General features: G+C 53.9%; 1 protein-coding gene across 4 annotated transcripts in view; it reads right to left on the reverse strand.

Annotated features, from left to right (window-relative positions):
* Positions 1–22,910, reverse strand: part of LOC103894003 (myomegalin) — a 31,510-nt gene that overhangs the window by 4,974 nt on the left and 3,626 nt on the right. For 2 of the 4 annotated variants that reach the window (XM_019470495.1, XM_009273305.2), the window contains exons 6-29: positions 17,748–17,867; positions 15,876–15,995; positions 15,538–15,630; positions 15,209–15,424; positions 14,521–14,679; positions 14,035–14,148; positions 13,661–13,798; positions 13,166–13,345; positions 12,693–12,887; positions 11,647–11,790; positions 10,510–10,588; positions 9,886–9,974; positions 9,587–9,703; positions 8,887–9,024; positions 8,438–8,550; positions 7,548–7,675; positions 2,773–2,864; positions 2,491–2,651; positions 2,075–2,390; positions 1,826–1,994; positions 1,577–1,693; positions 1,017–1,491; positions 544–779; positions 279–330 (exon numbers count right to left, since the gene is read on the reverse strand). In XM_019470495.1, the coding sequence (XP_019326040.1) occupies positions 279–330; positions 544–779; positions 1,017–1,491; positions 1,577–1,693; positions 1,826–1,994; positions 2,075–2,390; positions 2,491–2,651; positions 2,773–2,864; positions 7,548–7,675; positions 8,438–8,550; positions 8,887–9,024; positions 9,587–9,703; positions 9,886–9,974; positions 10,510–10,588; positions 11,647–11,790; positions 12,693–12,887; positions 13,166–13,345; positions 13,661–13,798; positions 14,035–14,148; positions 14,521–14,679; positions 15,209–15,424; positions 15,538–15,630; positions 15,876–15,995; positions 17,748–17,867 (3,761 nt within the window). Of the gene's footprint in view, positions 1–278; positions 331–543; positions 780–1,016; positions 1,492–1,576; positions 1,697–1,825; positions 1,995–2,074; positions 2,391–2,490; positions 2,652–2,772; positions 2,865–7,547; positions 7,676–8,437; positions 8,551–8,886; positions 9,025–9,586; positions 9,704–9,885; positions 9,975–10,509; positions 10,589–11,646; positions 11,791–12,692; positions 12,888–13,165; positions 13,346–13,660; positions 13,799–14,034; positions 14,149–14,520; positions 14,680–15,208; positions 15,425–15,537; positions 15,631–15,875; positions 15,996–17,747; positions 17,868–22,910 lie in introns of all 4 variants that reach the window. The other 2 variants (XM_019470494.1, XM_009273304.2) reach the window with 1 other exon arrangement.

Genomic DNA, 22,910 nt, shown 5'->3' on the forward strand with positions numbered 1-22,910 from the left:
ATCACCGGGGCTGGCAGGGCAGGGTGACCCCCATCCCACAGCCCTTCCCCGCATGACACCGCACACAACACATCCCACCTGTGCTGCAAGGCTGCCTGGAGGCATGGGGTGCCCAGCCCAAGCCTCGGGTTCCCCATCCACAGAGGAGAGGCAGCCACAGGATGTCCACCTGGAGCAGAGACCCTGAGGGCACTCCGGACCCTCACCCCAAAAGCAGTGATAGCCCCCAGGGTGCCCATGCAGAGCAGGTCCCCCAAGCCCTCCCTGGGAACAGATACCTCAGTGCCAGGAGTTCGTGGCTGGTTTTATCCTCCCCATCTTGTCGATCTCCTGAAAAACCAAGCCAGAGAGGAGCCACTCAGTGTCCCCATGCCCCAGGCTGCCCATCCCCAAACAGAGCCAGCCCAGGTTGAAGCAGGTAGCCCACACAACACAAGGTGTCCTAATGGCCCCAGCCCTTCACAGCACCCATCAAAGCATCCCTTCCCAGCCCGCCGTGCCGCACGATGCCCAGCCCCAGTGCCCCCCCCCAAAGGTACTTACTGGTGCCCAGCTTGTCACTGAGCCTCTCGGCCAGCTGCCTGCCCTGGGCCAGCTGCTCCCGAAAGCCCTGGCCCAGGTAGTAGTCGATGTCGGTGCCGCGGAGGAGCTCCTCAAAGGACCGCAGGGCATCGCGCAGGTGCTGGGCCAGGCTGCAGCTCACCCCGCGGCCTTCCCGCAGTGTCTGCCGCAGGTGGGAGAGCTCCCGAGCCTGCGCTTGGATCAGCGAGTCGTACTTCCTAGGGGGGGATCGGCAAGCGGGGGGTCCACAGGGCTGCCAGAACCCCCCAGAGAGCACAGCAGGGATGGGGTACCATGGGGGATTCTGTGCACCGTCCACCCCTGGGGCTCTGCCCCACCATGCAAACACCCCAGGAGCCCAGCTGTGGGGAAAGCCACAACAAGAAGCCACCACCTTAGGCAACCCCTGGAGACCCTCGTAGCCACCCATCTGGCCCTGATCCCCACAGTCATACCCTGGCCAGGTGGCAGATTGCAGCTCCTTGGGCAAAACCCCTCCAGGCTTGGTTGCAGGCAGCTGCGCTTCAAGGAGGGCGACGCGGTGCACCAGGCGCTGTAGGTCGCGGTGCGCCCGCAGGGCAGGCGGGCAGAGGGTGCCGTGGCCATCCGACTGCCAGCCCTCATCTTCGTCGGTGAGGCTGTGGGCCGGGGAGGCCAGGGCCGTGGGACCCAGTAGGGGCCGCTCAGCGCCCGAGGTGTAGCCACTGGTGACGGAGACGGAGCGGGCACGGCGCTGCAGGCTCTGGATCACCTTGTTGGCATTGAGCAGCTGCGCCTTGAGGTCCTGGATGTGCTGGCGCAGGGCCCCCACATCTGCCGGTGCCATGGCTTTCCGGCTAGCCTTGCCCACCCTGGGCATCCCTGGCCAGCACGGGGACCCCAGCTCCTCGCCCAGGCTGGGCTCGCTGAATACATCTGGCTCCTCGCACTCTGCAGAGAAGGCAGAGCATGGTGTCACTTTTCCATGGCAGGTGGGCAAGGCACAGGGATCCCTGGAGCCACTGGCTCTCCTTACCAGGGCTGGTGGTCTCATCCCGGTCAGCCTCGGTCTCGCTTCGCCCACACGTCTCATAGCCCAGGTCCTGGAAGTCCACCTGCACTTGCTTGCTGAGCTGCTGGGCGTGGGGTTCACCTGCTGGGAAGCCCCATCAGCTCAGGGTCCCCCTCTGGGCAGGATTCACCATCCTTGCCCCACATATAGTGCCATGCACAGGGCACGCCAGGCTCGGCACAGATCCCCATCCCGCCCGAGGTTTTAACTCACGGAGCAGGACATGGTACTTCTCCAGCTGCTTGGCTTGTGCCCGCACCGTGGCCTCCGAGGCGGCGAGCTTGTCCTGCAGCTCCTGGCACTGCCTTTGGCCCTGTGCCACCTGGGAGCACAGCTCCGCACCCAGCCCTGGCCAGCCCCCGCTGGGGGCTGTGCCCTCTGCCTGCCAGAGGGGAGGTGGGTTGTGAGCTCCCTACCTCCATCACCATCCCCATCCCAGTTCCCTGTGCCCAGGGCACTTACATGGCTCCTGTCCCCTCCACCCGGGGTGCCAGGGCAGGGTCTCTTGGGTACATCATCCTGGGATCGTGCCTCCAGTGCTGGGCGTTTGGCGGGCACAGTTCCCCTCTCTGCCGGGACCCCCTGGCCATCACTGCTGCCACCAGCCGGGTGGTCCCCAAGGGTGCTGCGGCTCTTCCGCTGCAGCCTGCGGGGCTCGGGGGCCAGGGGGGTGCCTGGCCCAGCCTCCTCCTGCTCCCCACTCTCCAGCAGCGACGTGGCTTCACCCATCTGCTCTTTCAGCTCTGCATTCTCCAGGCACAGGCTCAGCATCGCCTTTCTGGGGGCACACGGCACTGTGAAGGGCAGGCAGCGGCCAAGACACAGGGTGCCCCCTCGAGCTGCCGCCACCCGCCGGCGCCCACATCCGGGGCTCTTGCCTGATGTGGGAGACAGAAGAGAAGCCGGCTTCCTCCAGCTGTGCCTTCAGCTCCCGCAGCTCCTCTTCTGCCCGCAGCTCCCGCTCCGGCATGGCAGGTGCCGTGCTCCCCATCAGAGCCCTCTCAGTGTCCCCACTTTCCTTAGGGGCCCGGGGGCTGCTCTAGAGGGACAAAGACAGAGGGTGACAGGGGCATTTCCAAAGGGGCTAGGACACGGTCTGGCAGTGGCACAGTGCCCAACTCTGCCACCCCTGTTCCTGGTGCCACACTGCCCTGACTCACGTGCTGGGTTGCCACGCCGTGGGCTGCCTCCTCCTTGATGCTGTCAGTGAGGTTGGTGCTGGCATCATCAGCATCTATGCCTGTGGCCTGACCTAGGGGACAGCACAGCACAACAAGGCGCTCAAAGCAGTGGCAATGGTGGCACTGCCTCTGTCCTCTCCTCCCTAGTGATGCCCATGGCTACTGTGGGCAGCCCCGGGGCAGGTGCCTGCTCTCATACATGCCTGGTGCTGGGGCACTCCCAGCAGGACTGAGGTCTCCCCACTGTCCCTGTGCCCTGCCACCCCCTCTCTGCATGCTGGAGCTCCAACCCAGCACCCTGTGCTGGCCCTGCACCAAGGGAGGGGACAGTCCCAGCTGCCTGCAGCCCAGGGGATGGCACCCCAGCAATGGCACCTGCCCCATCCACATCTCTGCCTTCACACCACCTTGTGCTTGGTGCCCCAACACACATGCATACATGCCACACACCCTGCAGCCACTTTGCAAGCCACAGCCAGCAGCAGCAGCACGTGCTCGGGCAGGGAGCCTTGCTGGTGCTGCCCCAGCCTGGCAGGAGTGCAGGGGGTGCACCTCACACGATCACCTGCCCAGGCAGGGGCAGCTCAGGGAGGGTACCAACAGCCACCCTGCCCATGCTGCCCAAGCCCTGCTGCCATGCATGGCATTGGGCTCTTTGCAAGCCCTGCGCTGGCCTTGCAGAGCTGCAGCAGAGCTAAAGTGACACTTGTGTCCCATACCACAGTGCACAAGGGGCTGGGGCCCACCCCACCCCACGGAGCTGAGCTGGGGGCACGCTTTTCTGCTTGCACAGAGCTCTGCTCCTGGCCCCTTGCACCTCTTGTCTAGGCAGCCTTCCTCCAACCCAGCTGCAGGGCCCCGCCTACTCTTGCAGAGCTGCAGCAGAGCTAAAGTGACACTTGTGTCCCATACCACAGTGCACAAGGGGCTGGGGCCCACCCCCACCCCACGGGCTGAGCTGGGGGCACGCTTTTCTGCTTGCACAGAGCTCTGCTCCTGGCCCCTTGCACCTCTTGTCTAGGCAGCCTTCCTCCAACCCAGCTGCAGGGCCCTGCCTACTCTGCTTAGGCTCAGACTGCCTGGGCTGGGGCATGGGTGTACCCCCAATCCCTCTTCTCCCCAGGCAGAGAGGGGCCTGGACAGGGCCCAAGACCAGCCCCTGGGGCTCTGCAGGGCCAGGTTTCACAGCTGCCTGTGCCCTGCAGGAGATGCAGCTGCTTTGCCCGTGGCCAAACCCAGCACCATCAGGTCTGGAGCTCCCAGGCAAGGCTGAACACAGAGCGGGGGAACGCAGAGCGATCCTGGCAGGAGAGGCCAAACATTGCTGGTGAAGGAGAAGCCAGCAGGGAAGCATACAGGTCCTGGGAGGGAGAGCTGAGGACCAGCCAGGAGCACACCTTGCAGCAGGGCAGGCAGTTGCACAGCACTACGTGCACATAGATGGTGGCACACTCAGGAGACCCACTCGTGACAAGCAGCTGCCAGGAGGCTGCAAAAATCAGGGGCGCCTCACTGCCCAGCCTGGGCAGACATCACCCTGCATAGTGGAGCCTGTTCACTGAAGCAGCCGTGCCCCAGAGAGCAAGGGCAGCCATCACGGAGAAGCGCTGTTCCGGGAGCAAAACACTTAGAGACAGCTGAAAGCGGCAGCAGCACCCCAGTGAAGAAGCAGCTCCCGTGGGCAGCATTCAGCATAGCCAAAGCACAGCCCTGTGAGCCCCCTGGGACACAGCCTGCCAGGCGACATGGCTGCAAGGCCCCGAAGCGTGAGGGGATGTAGACCCTCAGCTGCAGACTTTGCTGGGGGGCTGAGGGCCACGTGCACAGGGATCTCGAGCTGGGTGGGCAGGGTGGCTCACAGCCAGCACAGCTGCTCTGGGGACATGGGAGAACCACCTCTTGTGCCAGGACACAGCACCCCACTTCTCACCCTCACCCATAGCTCCGCACAGCTCCCAGCGCTCCAGGACTGGGGCAGAAAAAGGGAGCACAAATCTCAAGGAAAAAAAAAAATGGGAAGAAGAGGAAGGTGGTGCTGGGCAAGCAGAGAAGCGTGCACGTTGGGCAGACTGTGCCCAGGCTGCTGTTCACCAAGTGCTTGAACCCTCCATTGCAGCAGGAGCACAGCAGGGTGCAAATTCAAAGGGTCAGGGGCTGCTCAGCTCTCTGTGTATTACCAGCAAAGGAGACAAGAGATGCAACCCCAGCACTATTTTTCACAGACTCCTCTGTCTTTCACACCTAGCCTGAAGGCAAAGAGAATTAGTTGCATGGCTTGAAAATTGCACATGGCCCACCGGCACAGGACACCCACGTGCATTGGCTGTGCTGGAAGTCTTCACACTGCTGGGAACAAGGGAAGGGAAGCAAGGTCCCCAGGGAAATTGAGAGGAAGGAGAGACCTCCACAAAGAACTATGAGACGGCACAAAGCACTGCAGTTTGAGGAGGGCACTCTCAGGCATGGGATGCTCAGGCTGGTCCTCCTCAGGGGCAGAGGAGTGCACAGCCAGGGATATCAGGGATGAAAAGAGGCCCTAAAGAACAGAGCAGAAAAGTTAGGACACCTCAGCTTAGGATAACGGTCCCCTATGGGGCACTTTACAGCAGTGATGCTAGCAGAGGCCAGGGACAGATCTACAACAAAACACACACATAAGAAGAGATGGGAGCTGCCAGAGCACCAGCCAAGACTTCCCTCATGCCACACCAATGAGTCTGTGCTGTGTCCTGGGCTCCATGGTACCCGCGGGCACCATGGAGCCAGCCAGGCATCAGAGCCAGGGAGGAGGAGGGAAGGTGAAAAGATAAGGACAGGGACACAAAGGCTCCTACAAAGTGAGAGGCAGAAGGAGAAAGATAAGATGGTGCTACACAGAGAAGTGAGAGGAAGGGAATGAGATGAAACACAAGAAAGGAAAAGCTAACAAAGTAGCAGAGCTGCCCAGCAGCCACCAGCCGTCCCTTCAGGCCACATGAGAACTGCTGAACTTACCACACCGCTAGGTGCGGACCTAGAGGAGTAGTGCTGATCTGCTGCGTGTGAAGGGAGAGCGACGCTGCCTCCTATCCCTGTATGAGGCAGGGAAAAGAACACCTCAGCATGGATGCATGGCATGGAATAGGTGGTGCCACATGAAACAGTCACAAGGAGATGTGCAGCAGAGCAGTCAAAGGTCCAGGTGGTGCAGCCCAGCATCAGAGCCAGGATGGAGGAGGGAAGGTGAAAAGATAAGGACAGGGACACAAAGGCTCCTACAAAGTGAGAGGCAGAAGGAGAAAGATAAGATGGTGCTACACAGAGAAGTGAGAGGAAGGGAATGAGATGAAACACAAGAAAGGAAAAGCTAACCAAGTAGCAGAGCTGCCCAGCAGCCACCAGCCGTCCCTTCAGGCCACATGAGAACTGCTGAACTTACCACACCGCTAGGTGCGGACCTAGAGGAGTAGTGCTGATCTGCTGCGTGTGAAGGGAGAGCGACGCTGCCTCCTATCCCTGTATGAGGCAGGGAAAAGAACACCTCAGCATGGGTGCATGGCATGGAATAGGTGGTGCCACGTGAAACAGTCACAAGGAGATGTGCAGCAGAGCAGTCAAAGGTCCAGGTGGTGCAGCCCAGCGAGATGGAGCCCTTCTGCTCCACTCGCTCCTAGCTCAGCTTCCCCAGCAAGCAGAAACAGATGCTCAGAGGTACAAAATTTGCTCCTGCCACCTTGGGAAGTGATCGAGTACGAGACAGCCGATCCATAGCCCCCTGTGCATGGGAAGCACTGGCCATCAGAAAGCTGTTGCTATTGTTTTTCAGCTCTCACACCAGACCAAACACTCCCAGAGGAGGTGAAAGATGCCCTAGAAAAAGTATGCAGTGGTGCCAAGCGGGACTGTCCCCAGCAAAGCAGAAATAGGGCCCTGCCCATTGCCCAAGGGGCACGTGGACCCTGTAAGTGAGATGTGCGCATACAAGTGAGGGAGCAGACCCAGCCCAGACCCTGGGAGCAGGGACAGGTCTCAGTCACCCCAAACCATCTGTCAAAAAGAGGAGGAAGCTCTCCCTTGAAGGCACTCGCAAGCCAGGCTGAGACAAGTTACAATTAAGAAAAAAAAAAAGTCAGTAAAATCATCAATACTGGAGCAGGATTTGGTTTAAGCATAAAATGAATCGTTGTTTCTACACTGAGACTTGTGCAAGAGCCCCAGGCAAGTCCCACCAGGTCTTGCGGCCCTTCTCAAATACTCTGGCTCTTGAACCCACTTTTCCCATATACACCTTCTCCTTTTGGGCCAGCCACCATCAACCCAAGAGGGGGATGTCACTGGGTAACAAAAACTGAGGGAATACAAAAACTCACACTCATGCACTTGGGAGATGATAGAGAACATTTGGTGTTTCCTTCAGAGAAAGGGAATCTTTATTTGGCCCATGGGGGTGGGAGGAGAAGGGAGATGGAGGGAAATCAACTAAAATGGAATGATTTGAATGTGCAAATACATCAGTGGCCACCAGGGTGGGTCAGACAGGAACATACACGAGACACAGGTGGATTGCACTGATCGCCGTTTCCGAAGCAGCTAAAAAATAAAACAAAAAAGCCCTGCACCAGTTCTATCGTACCATTACTAAGTACCAAAGCAACCCTCCCAGAGTCAGTGAGACAGGCTCGCTCAGTTAGTGAACCGTTTCCGTGGCAGGCGGGCGAGCGCCAGTGCTCAGAAGGCATGCTGGGGTAGGACTCTCACACGCTCCTGTTCCCCACCTCCTATGGCGCCCTGCGTCTCCAGCCTGCTCAAACGCTCCAAGCTTCTTCCAAGAGCTTCTTCCAGCTGTCCCCGAAGCTCCTGGACCCCCTCCAGCTCCACCTGCAGAGTGTGGTCTCTCGCAGCGCTAAGCGGACATGCCGCACAAAAAGGAAGAGGGTTAGACAGGCTGCAGCAAGTGCACACCAAATTGGCGCCTCCATCCGGGACTGCCACTTACTCCAGGCACAGACTCTGCATGCTCCCCAGGCAGCTCGGCCACCTCTTGCCTCACCTCTAAACCTCCCCAGAGGACAGCCATCCCCAAAAAAGGCTCCAGCCCATGGTAGGGGACTCCTAGTCACAGCTGTTCTTCAGTACTTACCCAAGCACTCCACTTATGTGCTCTCTTGCTATCAGGTAGCTCAAATATCCCAGAGGCTGTAGCCCCACGAAGGGCAGGGGATTAGAGCGGAGGACAGAGAACGCAGGCCATACTGCGCTGCGGGACAACCGCCTGGATAAGCACCTAGATAGATCTTTATCAACCCAACAGTTGCTTGGGAATTTGACAGCAGCCTCTGAAGGGTGGCCAAAAGTGGGTGGGAAGCTGAGCCGGGAAGGGATAAGCCAGAGAATAGAGATGGAAATCCCAGGGCCTGAACAAGAGGTGGCAATGGGGGGACTTTACGTAGCATTTAAAGCTGGCCACTTCAAGGGAAGAAGGCAGCCTAAAATCTGGACTTCCAAAGCCAGATTTGTCCGATTCTTTGTCCAGACTCCCTCTTTCCCACTGAGGGCTCTCAGACTTGCAGAACGATCACTGCTTCAGGGATTGCCCCACTGAACCACCCAACGCTTGCCCCAGCAGCGGAGCAGGGCAGCACAGAGCCAAGGCAGCTTTGCTTACCTGTCTGGGTGTGTGTGAAACTTTACCAGGCTGCCATAGAGCTGCCTCTCTGCCTGGAGAGCCTCATTTAACCGATTCCTTTCAGCCACCAGCCCTTCCAGCATCAGTAACAACTGGTTGGAGAGAACAGACAAGATGCGACACTTAGAGACAGAAATTGAAGGAGGCATCTGGCTGCTCCAGAGAAACAGGGGCTTCCCCTTCCTCTCTTGCTTGTGTCCAAGTGATCAAGTTGATCAGTGTGACCCTTAGACTCCCAAAAAACTCTGCCCTTGAGACAAGTGCTAAAGGGAACCAATCCTCTCCTCCTTTGTATTCCCCCTATTGTACACAACCAGCTTCCAAGAACAAGCACATCTCAACATATCCAAAGGCTGAAAAGAAAGCCTCATAACTTAGCGCCGGCAGAAATATAAACACATCCAAGCTTGCCCTGCACGGCACACTACCTGCTGCCTTCTGTTTCCAGTAGCCTCTTGTCCTCGTGACTCTGCTGTGGCCACTTTCTCCCGAAGCACCAGCACTTCTTGTGTCAGCCTTTCTACAGCTGGAATTTCTTCAGGATCCACCAGCTGCATCTGCAGATCCTGAAAACCAAGAGCAGGAGGGCTCAGTGAAGAAGGGATCAGTAACAAGGACAGCTGGACCTTCGTAATCCCCCCTGGAACACAACTGCCAAAAGTTTCCAGTGTTTGGAAAGACCTAGGTCTCCTGAGAAAGAAATGCCAAAGCACCCAGGGTGTATTAGACACAGATAACAGCCTGGAGCAGGAACTGAGAAGGGACACAACGCACTCTGTTTAAAGGACTCTCAAAGAAGGGCGTTTGGTACACAAGGAGCAAAAAGCCAAATAGTGCCACTCTGGGGGTTTGGGGCATTTGCCTTCTGGCCAAAGTAACACAGAGGGCTGTAGGCAAACCAGCAGCAATACCATCCATGGACAGCCAGCCACATTACTCTGAGGAGGCCCTTTGCTCCTTAGCAGAGGGTACCCACTCATGGCTATCACAGAAAGCCTGCAGCTGGTTTCTATGTCTTGCCATTCAGTGTGAGTGAGCGAGCATGAGGTACAGGATGTGGGGAAAGAAGAAGAGACTCATCTGCAGCCTTCCCAGGCGGAACCGACCCAGCACAGCACGTTCTCTCACCTTGATGAGGTCCTCTTTGATCTGGATGGTCCTGGTCAAGGACTCTATATCTGAGGCCTGCACCTGCAGCTCTTCCTCCTGCGTGGCCACGACAGACTGGAGAGCAGTCAGCTCCCGCTAGGGAGGGAAGAGAAGTCCGTGAAAGACTTCAGAAAGCCAAAACCCCACTGCAAGCTGCTGCCCCATTTCTCTCACTGGCGGTAGCCTCACAATAGGGGGGTCCAAAACCTCCAGTGAGGGGCAGCCCAATGGTCTCCTGTAAGCAAGGGAGATCAGCACAGGCTTTATCACAAGCTCACCCTGCTTTCCCTTTCCTTCTTTGTCATTAGCTCCAGCTCCTCTTTGGCATTAACAAGATCCTTCTCCAGTTCTGCTGCTGATGCCGTAACTGCAAAGACAGCTTGATTACTGCAGGGTTACCATGTGTCAGCTCCGACCCGAGGATCAGAATCCCTCTTTGGCAAGATAGGTCTATGATGCTTGTGCTCCCCATCACACTGCCTCTTAGTAAACACTCTTCTTCCCTGCTTGATCCCTAAACAGCAGCCCAAGGCAACAGCAATGTCCCAGGCCTGCTGTCCCACCCCTGGCAAAAATCAGGTGTCCTGGCCCACAGGCAAAACCCAAACCAGTTGCACTTGTCTCAGTCCAGCCTGAACCATAAAGTCAAAAACCCTTCACTGGACAGCATCAGCTCTTGAGTAGAAGCACCTAACCTCAAACCCAACACCAGCCTTTCTCTTTTCCATACTCCCATCCCCAGACATCCCTGAACCATCACCCAAAGAGGAGGCACAGCTCAAAATATTCACTCTTGCTCAAAGCTCTTTACACTCTCACAGTTTCATGTAACCATGTTTCCCCCACCGCAAAAAGCCCTGATCATGTTTGGAGACCTTGAAAGAAGCTGTCACCACACTCACCTCCCTCTGTCCTGCAGCTGTTGTCCCCTTGCTGGGGTCCGGCAATGGCTGTAGCCCCACAAGCTCTTTGCAGTATTTCCTGAAAAAACAAAAGCCTTCAGGTTTGCACCTTTATGGGGAACCTAGCACTCGCAGCTTCCCCAGAGCCCCAGGACTGCAGCAAAGCTGCTGGCTGCTTTGTTGATGCTCTGAAATGTGAGAAACCAATGAAGGGGATCTAGCCAGGCAGCGGGGACAAGTGAATTGCACCCAACCTAGAAGCTGTATGTGTGAGCAACAGGGCTCTGTCCTGGTTTTATCTGGCACTAGGAGGTTGCTGGCAGTGAGCGTCTTCATAGTAAGGATTAAACAGGTTTCACTCAACTGCAGCAAACCCATCTTTCAACTGAGACTCTACAAAGACCTACATCTTCACCCAAGGATGTGGCCCAGAGGGACCACGCAGGAAGGAAAAAACAGAGCTTGGCCTACATACACGTCCCTGGAAGTCTCCAGAGCTCACTTTCATCCTGGGAATAGAAATGAGCAACCTGTTTACAGCTGCTTAAAAACATTCAACATGTCAGCTCACCAATAAACCATCAACAGCTGCTCAAGTAGGAGCGTGGCATATGTAGCCTCAGAGTTGTGTTCAGCCTCGAAGGGGTTTTTAGCAAAGCTGCTTTAAAAATACCAACTCCAATTGTGGAAGAGACAGCAAACAGCCGGCAGATTCTGCCAAGAATTAGTGGGACCTAAAATTAGCTCTCTTGTCCCCTCCAGAATGTGACAATGTCAGGGAGAGGATTACAATACAGCGAGACAGCCCAGCCCAAGGAAGGACTGGGTCAATGCTGGAAGGTCAGAGGGTGGATTTCTTTCATACTCTCACGTGCCCTAAGGACTCAAATACTGCCTGATCAAAATGCAAGGAGACACTGAGTGACAAAGGCTGGTGGAATCAAGATCAGAACATCCAGGCAGCATTTCTGCTCCTCAGTTTCTTCTCTTCCTCCTATAGGAAGTCTCTTCCCTAATCTCACTTTCATTTTTATCATTCTCTGTGGTGCTCCCCTCTCTCCCATTTCCTCCTGTTGCAATCAGTTCTCTCTGGAGCCCCGAGGCCATGGGCAGAGAAACACAGTGCACGATTCTTACTTGTATAGGCTGTGTGTCCTGCTTCAACAGCCTAGCACCAGCTAACTGGGTCGCGACAGGCTCCTTCCCCAACACATGCTGGCGTAGGAGTTGTAACTCGCAGCTCCTTTCAGCCAAAGCGTGCGCCATCTTCTCAGCAGCCATCTGATTGAGAAGGAAAAATAGGGAAAGGCAGGGCTGTGATCAGGGGTAGGATCCCTGTCCCTCGCCTTCCCTACAGACTAAGGGAAACCATCTCAATATTTGTCTGTCACTTGAGACTAGAAGTGATCTGCAAACCAGCCTGGGAGCTGCTGCTCCTGGCCACTCACAGCAACCCCACTGCAGCCCTCCCATCTTTGCTTCCAGGTAGCTGCAGCAAGGCTCAGCCTCTCTGCCTACAGAGGAACAAGCTCCTCAGTTTCTCACACCCCATTCAGGAGGGGAGAAAGACAGAGGACAGACAAAGAGGAGGAGACAATGCTTGGCCTTTTAGCCCCCTTTTTATGAAAGGAAACTCAATGCAAAGTATCTTGGGTAACACTGAACCACACCCAGTGTGCAAGAGTAGGCAGAGTAGGAACTGTGGCTCTTTAAGTGGCATTTACATGCCCTGGACCATGCACTAGTTTGACTAACGTATAAGTTAAGAGGCAATGAGCAGAGCCTCCTCAGACTTCTGCGCTACACAAGAAATAGCTCAGTCTTCCTTTCTGGTCTGGTAACACTCACATGAAGCAGCATCCCTCCCATGGCCCCTCTGCTGCCCCAAGCCCAGGAGCATGGAGGAGGATCTGCACCTCTGAACTTCTTCCCCCACCACACACAAACCCTGCCCAGTCCACTTAATGACAGGAACCTGACACCTGAACACTGCTACAAGAGCTGCTGCTTTGTAACTGCTCCCATGTGATAGGTTGAGACCAACCTAGAAACAGCTCATGGCATCTCATGTGGTTCTTCAACACTCAGCAGCTCCACCAGGCTACACCAACAGCAGCCAGAAAGCAGCTTCCATTTGCTTAATGCAAGGCAGAGCCATAAACTCCGGCCTCCCCACAACTCACTCTGCTCTGCTGCTCCTTGGTGCTCACGGCCAGCAGCAGCTCCCGGATTTCAGCATCATGCTCCATGGTCTGATGGTTCCTGTCACTGAGGAGATCCTGCAGCATTTTCTCCTTGTGCTGGAGACGCAGGCACAGCTCCTCTGCTACCTCACTCTGTCCTGGGCCCAGCTTGCACAGCAGAGTTGCTGTAAGCTCCTGAACAAGGGGAAGGAAGGGAGAGATGGAGAGACATTGCTACCATCAAACTGCAAGCTGTTCAGGGAGGAACAGCTCTTCAGCCTGGGTGTAGCTGAGAAAGCAGTGTCTCAGAAAGCACAGGTATTTACAGGTGCCAAAAGCAGCCAGCTTCCAAAGCACTGGGCACAGGTTCAAGTGCCCTCCTCAGAGGCAGGCAGCCAGGAGGCTCTGGTTTGGGACCACACCCCCTGCAGACAAACTGGCTGAAGGCTCAGGAAGCCAAGCTAAGGCCTTACCTCCACTTCCTTGTTCCTGTCATGCAGGCAGGTCTGCAGCTGCTGGATGATCCCCTCCTGCTCCTTCTGCCTGCTGCAGGATTTGGCCTCGATCTCCTCCTTGAGCCAGCGGAGGTTTTGGCAGGTTGCTGACACCTGCTCTAGTTCCAGGGTTTTGGCTTTCAGGAGGCTCTCCAGGCTCTGGGGACCACAACAGAAGCAGCTCAACCAGGGACAGAGACTTTATCCTGAATTAAGCAGAACTGGAAATACTAGCCTCTCCTGCTAGTGGAGTCACATAGATTCACACCTGTCCTCTCCAGACACCACACTCGCCTCTACACCCAGCCCAGAAACACGAGTGACCCAGGAACTTGCCCCGCACACAAGGCCAGAGGAAAGCCAACACCCTGCAGCCACTCTCCCCAGCAACAACCAGAGCATTCACCGGAAGGTTTGTCTAGCACCACACCACAGCCAGGCTGGACTCCGCATGCCCAGGTAACAAGCACTCACATGAATGGTAGCCTCGTTGCTGGATAGGACATTGCGCAACCTCTCCAGGTCACTTCCACGCTCCCTTATTGACAGACGGAGCTGTTGCAGCTCTTGCTCCTTCTTCTCCAGGGCACAGAACTTCTCATCTACTGCTCGCTAGGGTGAGAGGGGGTGATCACTCAGAATGGGGTAGTAGGGCTCTGCAGCCCACCACTCACTTTGTGGGGCACCTCAGCTCTCCCTTTCAGAGGGCTCCTCTGGAAGACTGAGCCATGAAGAGCACGTAGAAGACATGGTCACCTCTGAGGTCAGCCTGGGGCTGCACCACTGATGGTAGCCCAAAGGCTGAGCCCCAGGGAAAACTAAGACATCACCAACAGAGGTGTGCTCACCTCCAGAGCAGCATCCCTGTCGCTGACTCGCTGCTGCAGTTTCTCCAACATGACATTCATGGCTGCAGGGCTCTTGTCCAAGTTTTGCTGGCATTGCAGAAGCTCCCTCGATTCCTAGAGGTTGCACACACACACCCCTAGTACAACTGTCATTCCAGAAACCCCTCCAGAGAGCAGCACAGAGAATCAGGGCTAACTACCTTCACCCTACACTTGCTCTACCCCGCACATTAAAGAGTGGTAGAGTCCCAGCACGCGGGGCTGGTTGACTAGTACCTGCCAGGGCTCACCAGGCATTGCCGTGGGCTGAGGTACTCAGATACTGGTGCCTTATTCCTCATCTTGGGAGCCCAGAAGCACCTCTTTCCTTCCCTTCTTCAAAGGGCATGTGTGAAAGCTACAGGCTGGTACTTGGCGATGCAAAAGTCAAAGGAGGAGCAGACGCCCTGACTAGTTACGTTCAACTTGAATCTTTCTGCATCTCACCTGCAGAAGCTGTTCCTTGCGAGCCAGATGCTGACTCAAATGCTGAACTCTCTGCTCCTGGGCCTGCAGCTCACGGCATTTCTCCCACTCCACAGTCTGGAGCTGCTGGGCCTTGTCCTGCAGCTCTGCCTGCAGCTGCTGTACTACAGCTCGCAGCTCCTGCAAAGGAAAAGCACACACCTTGGCAGTCAGTCCTCACCAGACCTGTAAACAGCAGGCCAATCTGAAGAAGCCAAGAGCAACAAGGGCTGTGGGAACAGCCAGAAATGCTTTGCAATACTACAGCTTTCACATCTCAAAACACACTTTCATGGTGATGAAGTTTGACTTTATTTCATTTCCCAGGGTATCCATCCATCTAAATCCCTTGCTCTGGCCACAGACAGAGCTTTACAGTCAATCATAGCTAACCTGTGCAGCAGTGGGCATTAACTTTGTAACATCACAAAAAGAGATGGAACATTTGCACCAGCCAAAGACATACAAGGGACAACATACCCGCTATCAAGTGTCTTTGCTGATTCTAAATCCTCAGATATGAAGCTAAGGACACACGTGACAAGGGGTTAGCCAAGTGTGCCCAGACTGGTGTAGGCAAGAAATGATGAATGAGCGCAGAGTACTGACTACAACAGTGCTTCTTAAGTTGTGTAAACCCAGAGACTTCCAGGCTAAGTGCTTGTCATACCTGGTTGTGTTTCCAGGTTGCCTCTTTCTGCTGCTCTTCTTCATGCACCATGGTCTCTAGGAGCTGGGTTGCTCTCCTGGCTTCAGCCAGTTGATGCTCTTTCTGGCGCTGAGTTCTTTTCAGCTTCCGCAGCTCCAGCTTGGTGCAGAAAAGCGTGTTCTGAAGATCTAGCAGTGACATTTGCTGCTCCTGGGATGAGAGTGGGCTCTCTGATATCTAACAAGAGTGGGAAGCAGAGAAACTCAAAGATTCACTTCACGAGAGGGATTTAAAAATCAGGATCCCTGCAGAACAAAACCTGATGTATTTGAGGCTTCCCAGGGACATACCTGCAACTGTCCCAGATGGCTTCTCTGTAGCATGTCCCGCAGCTTGGCCATTGTTTCATTCTGCCCTTCGATGATATGGTACAGCTCTTCTGCCTACAAGTCAAAGGATAGGAAGCCCAGTCATTGGCAAACCAAGCACAAACCCTCCCGTCCCAAGCCTCCAGCGTGGATTATGATACATGTCAGCATTGCACGAAACTAAGAGCTTCGCAATAAGTAATTTAATGAGATCCAGGATGCCTAGCAATGACTTAAGCATTCTTTTTCAGTCACTGCCTACAGGGCTAGCACACTTTCCTCTTTCAGTGAGCACCACCCTGTCCACCCAAAACTATTACCTTACTCTCTTTGTTTTTCAGGGCCTCATTCAGACTCTGGATTGTACGATCTTGCCTCTGCGATGTTTCTTGGACAGATTTTAATTCAAAATTCAATTCATTCAGCTTTTCCTGTAACAACTGAAGACAGAAATATATTGGTTTTTTAATCCTGCCTAATGCTCTATATAAACACCCTTAGGACTCCCTCTGCTCCTTACTCAAGTCCCTACAGCCCAGGTGTTCACCAGATCAAGATCAACGTGGCTCCCTCTAGAGTCTGTAAATACTGTTTGAGCTGGGTGGAGACCAGTGAGTAAACACAAAGCCTTCAGTGCCTCCACAGGACTGTTCCAGTGCTTCTGGTCCCTCCAATGCAGCCCCCACGTGCAGGGCGGAGGTTCCAGGCTTGGGTTCACACATCATACTGCCTCCCACATACTCCAGGAGAGTCTTGCTCGGACTGCCCAGCGCCTTCCCAGTTTCTATCATTTGTTTCTGTTCCCTTAAGAGGAAAGGGGCTGCTTCAGCCCAAAAACCTCCCAAGAGATCTGAAAAAAAAAAAATCAACATGGAGAAGCTACACATTCTAAACACTGTCCCATTTGCTTCTGAGGTCCTCCAGAGCATTGCAGCTGCCCCTTTACAATCTTCTAGCCCCTTCTCTTACTGTCTCCTTCGACCACACAGGCACTCTTGCAGCAGCTGCTTGTCTAGGTAATTCTACATTCAATCAGATCAGTGGCTTATTTAGCCTCAAGTTCTGGCTTCAGCACAACAGAGTCTAGCCAGTACCAGCTCGCCAACAGCATGGCTGCAAAGCAAAGAGGAACGTCTCACTAGTCTCCATGTCTGGTTTACAACCTGAGGAACTTTTGCCTTAGACTTTTTCACCCTAAAGAAACTACCATCTCAAACAGTTTTAGGACAGTTCTCTGCTTTCACCATAATGTTCATGATGCAGCGCACGTTGTGCATTTAGGCAACTGCTTATTAGCATTTCTAAACATGCTGCCTGTTGGCATTCTTAGTCTTGGATGATACGCATCTTCCTTGGAACTTACTCAAGCCTCAATTTCTTAAGGAGTTGGTGCTGCCACATGATTTCCTCTTGTTGCTCATCAGTTTACACACCTGTCATGTTATCTCTTCTCTAAGAGACACTCGCCCTAAACTGTTTAAACACTTCCAACTGCATTTTCTAGGCCTTGGGCCTCTTTATTTCCCTGTCAACCTTTGTGGTCCAGGCAGCTCCAACAGCTTACAGCTGTCCCCAGATTTAAATAAAGATCCCATCCTGATGTTTTTTCCCCATTTAATCCCTCTGTTTTCCCAGTGGGTATAACTTACCTTAGAGTTCAAGAGCATAACTAAGAACATCAACCCCTCGCAACATGTGTTAAATTTGATCTGCCTCAAGACAACTCAGCTGCATGTTTCTTTCCTAAGAAAGCCTTTAAATCAAAATGAAAACAGGACCCCTCTGAGCTGATCTCCCTTACTGCTTACAAAAAAGAAGGCAGCTGTCTCGAAAGGCAGGTGCCCTCCTCTCCTGCACCAGGCTCAGCCCATGCAAATCCAAGAGACAGGGAAATAGCCCTGTGCATCTCCCCTTCACCAGCTCCCAAAAGGCTCACCAGGCAAGTGGGAAGTTCTTCCAAAATAATGGTTTCCAAAAAAAATATGGAAAATTTACACAGCACAGCTGCAGAAAAAAGTAAATGCTTTTAACTCAAGCTGGCAGACAACAGCACTGAGAATCACATGTCAGCACACACACCCTTGCTGGAACAGAGGTGCAGATGCCTGCCTCTGGCCAGGCTAGGAGGCACCCTCCAATACTAACTACATCAGGCTCACTAGGCACTGAATTTGCTGTTCATGAAGAAATACCTTGTTGGCAGCTTCAAACTGCTGGATTTTGCCCTGCAGCTCTGCAGCACACAGATCAGACACGTGCTCCCCCACTGCAGGGTCACCCGGAGCCGGCTGCTGATGTTCATCCTGCAAATTCTGAGAAAAAAAAGGAGAGAAATGGCTCAAGTCTTGCACTGGCTTCTTCTATTCAGCTGTCAGCCCTCAGAGACCTTGCAGCATGGGCTTAAACACGCCCCACTGTGCTTTTCTAACTGTCTCCGAAACACCATGCTGCCCGTGTCTCCCTTCACCTGGGTGGCAGGCTGGCACCTGGCAGCTCTCTGCCTGGCCTGCCAGAAGTTCCCTGCTGCCCTGAGGCTCTGGTTGGGCTCCTGTCTCTCCTCACTCCAGTACTGTGAGCCCAGCAGCTTGTCTGGCTCTAACCACTGTCTGCAGGCTGATGACGGATCTGCTCCCCACACCCAAGCCATGTCTCCGAAACCTCCTCTCCTTCCTACATACCCTGCTGGCAGCTTCAAAAAGCTTCAAAACAAAGCCAGCACCAAATCAAAGTCCTTCCCATGTTCTGCCAAGCTTCTCCTTTTTAATCAAGCCCACAATCTTCAATCCTTCCCAGCAGCTACCCTCCTGCTGTGACCTGGCAGTCACCCCCGGCTCTGAACCCCTCCACTTGTGATTCTCTGGGCTCTCCTTCACAGCTCCCCATGCTCCAGCACCCACGCGGTGTGCGATTCCCTGCAGCTCCACAAGCCGTAGCAAATTGAATGCCACAGCTGAGATTTTTTTTCATGATCTATACCCATTTATTGAGAATGGAAACAGCCTACTTTCTGACACGTGGCCTGCCAGACCCTGCTGGCTGAGCACACACTAATCCCTTGTCATCCCTTCTTACTCTTGTGCTACCTCCCGCCTAGTGAGTTGTTAACTCCCAACAGCAGCATTCAAACCAGCTACCCACCCCAGCCCTCACAGGACTTGTTAAGTATTCCTGAATATTACGAGTGATACGAGATCAATTGTACTGGTGTCTGTTTCAAGTGGGAGTCCTGGCAAGTGCAGGGTTGCAGCACAGAGGCTATGAGAACATGACAGAGCTTTTCAGAGCACACAGAGGAGCACCAGCTCCAGGCAGCACAGTGCAGGGAGAACAACAGTCAACTCTGATCAGCCCTGTCGGATTGAATCCTTATCTTCAGCAGCCACAGAAACGCTGTCTCTGGGAAAGGCAGGCAGCACAGGGGAGCTCCCCCAGGCCTGTGCATTGCCTCTCACATACAGAAGCTTCCACACAGAAGCAATGCTTCCCTTTACCCTGATGTTTTGTTAAGATTTTAGTGAAACCTTAAACAGTCACAGCAAGTAATTTCACGTTTGGTCAGCTGGAAGGCTTCAGATCAGACAGGGAGAGCTGCTGGAATCTCTCACACAACAGCTATTTTGAAATAAGGTTGATGAAAAGAAAATGGGGAGGGGGGGGCCGGGGAGGGGAAAGGAAAACACGCCTTTCCCCACAATTTGTACACTCCTAAGAAAAATAAGCAAAAAGCCTGCAAAGAGTTAAGAGCAGGGAAGGGAAAGGCAGAGCCAGCTCCAGAGTCCAAAGTCCCAAAGCCCAAGCTGCCTCCCTCCTCCCTTGTGCTTCCCCGCAGCCATGCCACAGAAGGAAGAGCACGGCTCCCCAGCGGTTTTTCCTACATCAGCATTTTACTGACAATCTCTCTTCAGTACAGCTCCAGCAATGTCAGCACACACTAACCTAGACAGAACACTTCTTCCAAAAATAAGGACAATAATCACAGCATTATCTAAGCCCGCCAAGCTCACATCTGCCCAGAACAGTGGGTAAAAGACCAGCTGTCAGTAGGGCAACGCTTCCCTCGCTGCCAGCACGGCACCGCAGGCAGTTGCGAGCGTGTGTCTGACAAAGGCTGGGTTTGATGGCATTTTCCTGGGGTTGTGGTGATGAAAAGGAAGAATTGTTGGTTCAAGAAAATGCCCAAGACGACAGTACCTACAAGATCATGTGCCCTGACACCAGATCTTTCAGTCATTGTAGCTTACAGCAGTAAATTTAAAGGAGAACTGCAGTTTTCCAAAAGCAATAAGGGAACTGTGGTCCTATATATCCTATATATTCCTTTCACGTTACCAGAAAGGCATTTATGCATATGAATCGCTGGACAGCAGTACCTGACTTTTAGAAACTGTGTTACTTGTACGAAGAGAAAGAAATATCATTTATACAAGAACCATTTAGTTTACTAGCTGCATCCAACTTCTCATTTTTGCTGTTAAAGCCATCCGAAGAATTAAGTGCTTTCCCCCTTCTGCCAGACCCTGCACCAAAGACCACAACTGCTGCTGCCACGGCAAGAAACAGGCAGTAAAAAATCCTGCAGGATGAATTCCTGGCAGGAACAGTCAGATGGCAGAGGCTGGAGGTTGGAGAAACTCCTCTAAAGCAGTTCCAAGAGGAGGATGGCAACGCGTGACACAAAGCCAAGCCGTAAATGCGCCACGTTGATTGCACCACGTTCTGTTAAGAGAAAGCCTATTTTTATGCTGTAAATATATCCCTAGCGGTGAAAATTAGCAGCAAGCAACACAGTCTACAGAAGCAGCACATCTACCCTGCTTCACATCTTCAGTTGGTGGCTGCCAGCGTGATGCCTCTGTGCACCAGATGAAAATTAGTTTTTTCTATGTTCCTCCCTAGCATCATCTCTTGAGCAGGTTTTTATGGGAAAAGCACACAGCTCTGGGAAACGCCTGGGCAGATGGGACAGCAAGCCACACTGGCTGAATAGGAAGCATAATTCAGCACAGCTACAGTTGCCATAGTAATAAACAAGCATTTTTCTAATCCCCCAGGCTACCTAGAGCATTAGAGAGCACTAAGGCTGCTAATGGGAATGCAATTAGGCTGACATGGATATTCCTGAATTGAAGCTGACTGAGGCCTTCTATTCATTAAGGGAAGTGGTAAAGGAGTTACAAGTTCAGCTTTTTGACTGCATACTAATGAAGATTTCACTAAAGCCAGCAAAACAGAGGCAATCCAGAGCTACATGAGGACTACCATCGAATCCCGTGAAAGCAGCTTTCATCGCCTCTCAGCAACACCTGCTGTTAATTGATGAATCTTTTCAAATAAACCAATTATCTAGAACACCAACCCTAAAGTTATCCTCTGGCTCAAATCCACCTGCAAGGAACACACCTTTTCCTCAGGGCATGCGCCACAGATCTCTGTGCGGATCTGCACGTTAGGCAGGTTGGAGGCCTGATCTGCAGAGGCAGGGCTCTGGAGGCAGGCGTTCCTGACACTGAACCATTACCCAGGCACAAAGAAAAGACAACTTCTGGAAAACACATGCCCAGAAGCTTAAAACACTCCCTTTAGTTGTGGGTAAAAGTCACACCGACTTCTTAAAGAGACAGCTGAAGTGAAACTGGTGTTTTCTCAACAGAAAAATGACAAAGCATGCAAAGAGCTTAGACCCATCTAGCAGGCTGCATTCACAGGAAGAGCTGATGGAGGGGGGGAGGGTTAATTTCCCAGAACACAAGGAGGAAACAGACGACAGCAGAATGACAGAGGAGAGAGGCAGCACACCTAAAAAGGACCGAGCTGCCTATTCTTAGCCCTGGGCTCAGTGACACATGGCTATCTGTATTATCTCAGCACAGAAGAATCCCTAGTGGGCTCAGCGTTGGGTCACAGGGACGCTGCTCAATCAAACAGCGGCACAATGACCTCTACCTGTACCCGCAGCGGCATATAATCCTCACAGAGGTCATCCCACAGCTCCTGCAGTTCAGAAATCTCCAGGGAAAGACCCAAAGGAGCTCTGGAAAAGGATTTTCTGTCTGCGTTCAGGAAGGCAGAACCAGCACACACTAAGCCAGCAGAAGCGCTGCCATCTGCCAAGTCATGGCTAAGCTTGGGATGGGGCAAGCTGGACTTCACAGGAATAGGTAGCCTGCTGCCTTGGGGGCTCTGAAGGGGTTTGTAATCCAAAGCCTTGATCAAGTTGAGGGCCAGCTCCAGCCTGTTCCCGCTCAGCGAAGAGCTTGGGGTTATGCGGTCATCTGAGAAATCATCACATTTCCCATTCCTTTTCACCCCCTTATCTGCATCTTCGTCCTTCTGCTGCGGAGGGCTCGCCTCCACGGTTGTGTCCAGGGACTCAACAGAGGACACAGGCGTGCCTTCCTCCATGCTTTCCCCATCCACAGGCCCTCTGGTGCTGGTGGACTCTGCTGCATCGCACACGGATGACTCCTCGTTGCCCATGCTGGCCGACCACCGGCTGGACAGCCCACAGGAGATGCTTCTGGCCACCTTTCGCGGCACTTTGCAAATTGCTTCATAGTCAGCATCGGCCACCCGCAGCACAGCACAGCCACGGCAGCGCCGTGGGCGGTTACTTGTTCCCTCTGAAGCATGGCAGCTGTGTGGCTCCAAGCTGTGCTCTTCTTGATCCGTCCAATATTCATACCCAGAATAAGCAAAGTCCTCCTGAAGGAGGGCAGCGTACCGCACATCAGGCAAATTAGACAGGTCCACAGTCCCATCCCCAGCTCTGTCATCTGTGCTAGAGTCTTCGTTGTTCCTGCGGTACATGCTTGCAATGCAGAACTTGAGGCGGTCTTTCTCCAGCAGCAGTTTCTGCAGGCGCTCGATGGAGAGGGCTTCGATGCGTGCGATGACGGTGTCGAACCTGTAGATGCGGTCCAGCATGAAGGCACACTTGCTGCAAACGAACTCAGATTTGCCATCCCGGCACAGCTCCCTGCCCAGGACGTGGGAGAGCAGCACCTGGAGGTTCAGCTTGGCCGCCGTGTGGAAGATCCATCGTCGCTGGTTGCCACACAGCTCCCGGGCGCAGATCCGGCAGGTTTCCTTCATCCTCCCTCCTGGCCAGCACCCAAACCTACTTCTGGGGGTTCTCAAGAGACCTTCCTGAGGCCTCTACCGCTCACTCAGCGCATCTCCCGGGGCACAGCTCCCTCAAGCCCTGAGCCCACCGCCACCTCTCACCCCACCAATCTCCCCTTTTTAGGAGGGTGACACGCTGGGACTCCTGATGCTACAGAAACATCCCACCCTACAACATCTCCTTCACATCTCAGCCCAATCACACCAGGGCTGCCCCCCTCTCCGGGCTGACC

The sequence above is a fragment of the Aptenodytes forsteri genome, unplaced genomic scaffold (genome assembly GCF_000699145.1).
Source record: "Aptenodytes forsteri isolate BGI_AS27 unplaced genomic scaffold, ASM69914v1 Scaffold95, whole genome shotgun sequence".
Taxonomy (NCBI): domain Eukaryota; kingdom Metazoa; phylum Chordata; class Aves; order Sphenisciformes; family Spheniscidae; genus Aptenodytes; species Aptenodytes forsteri.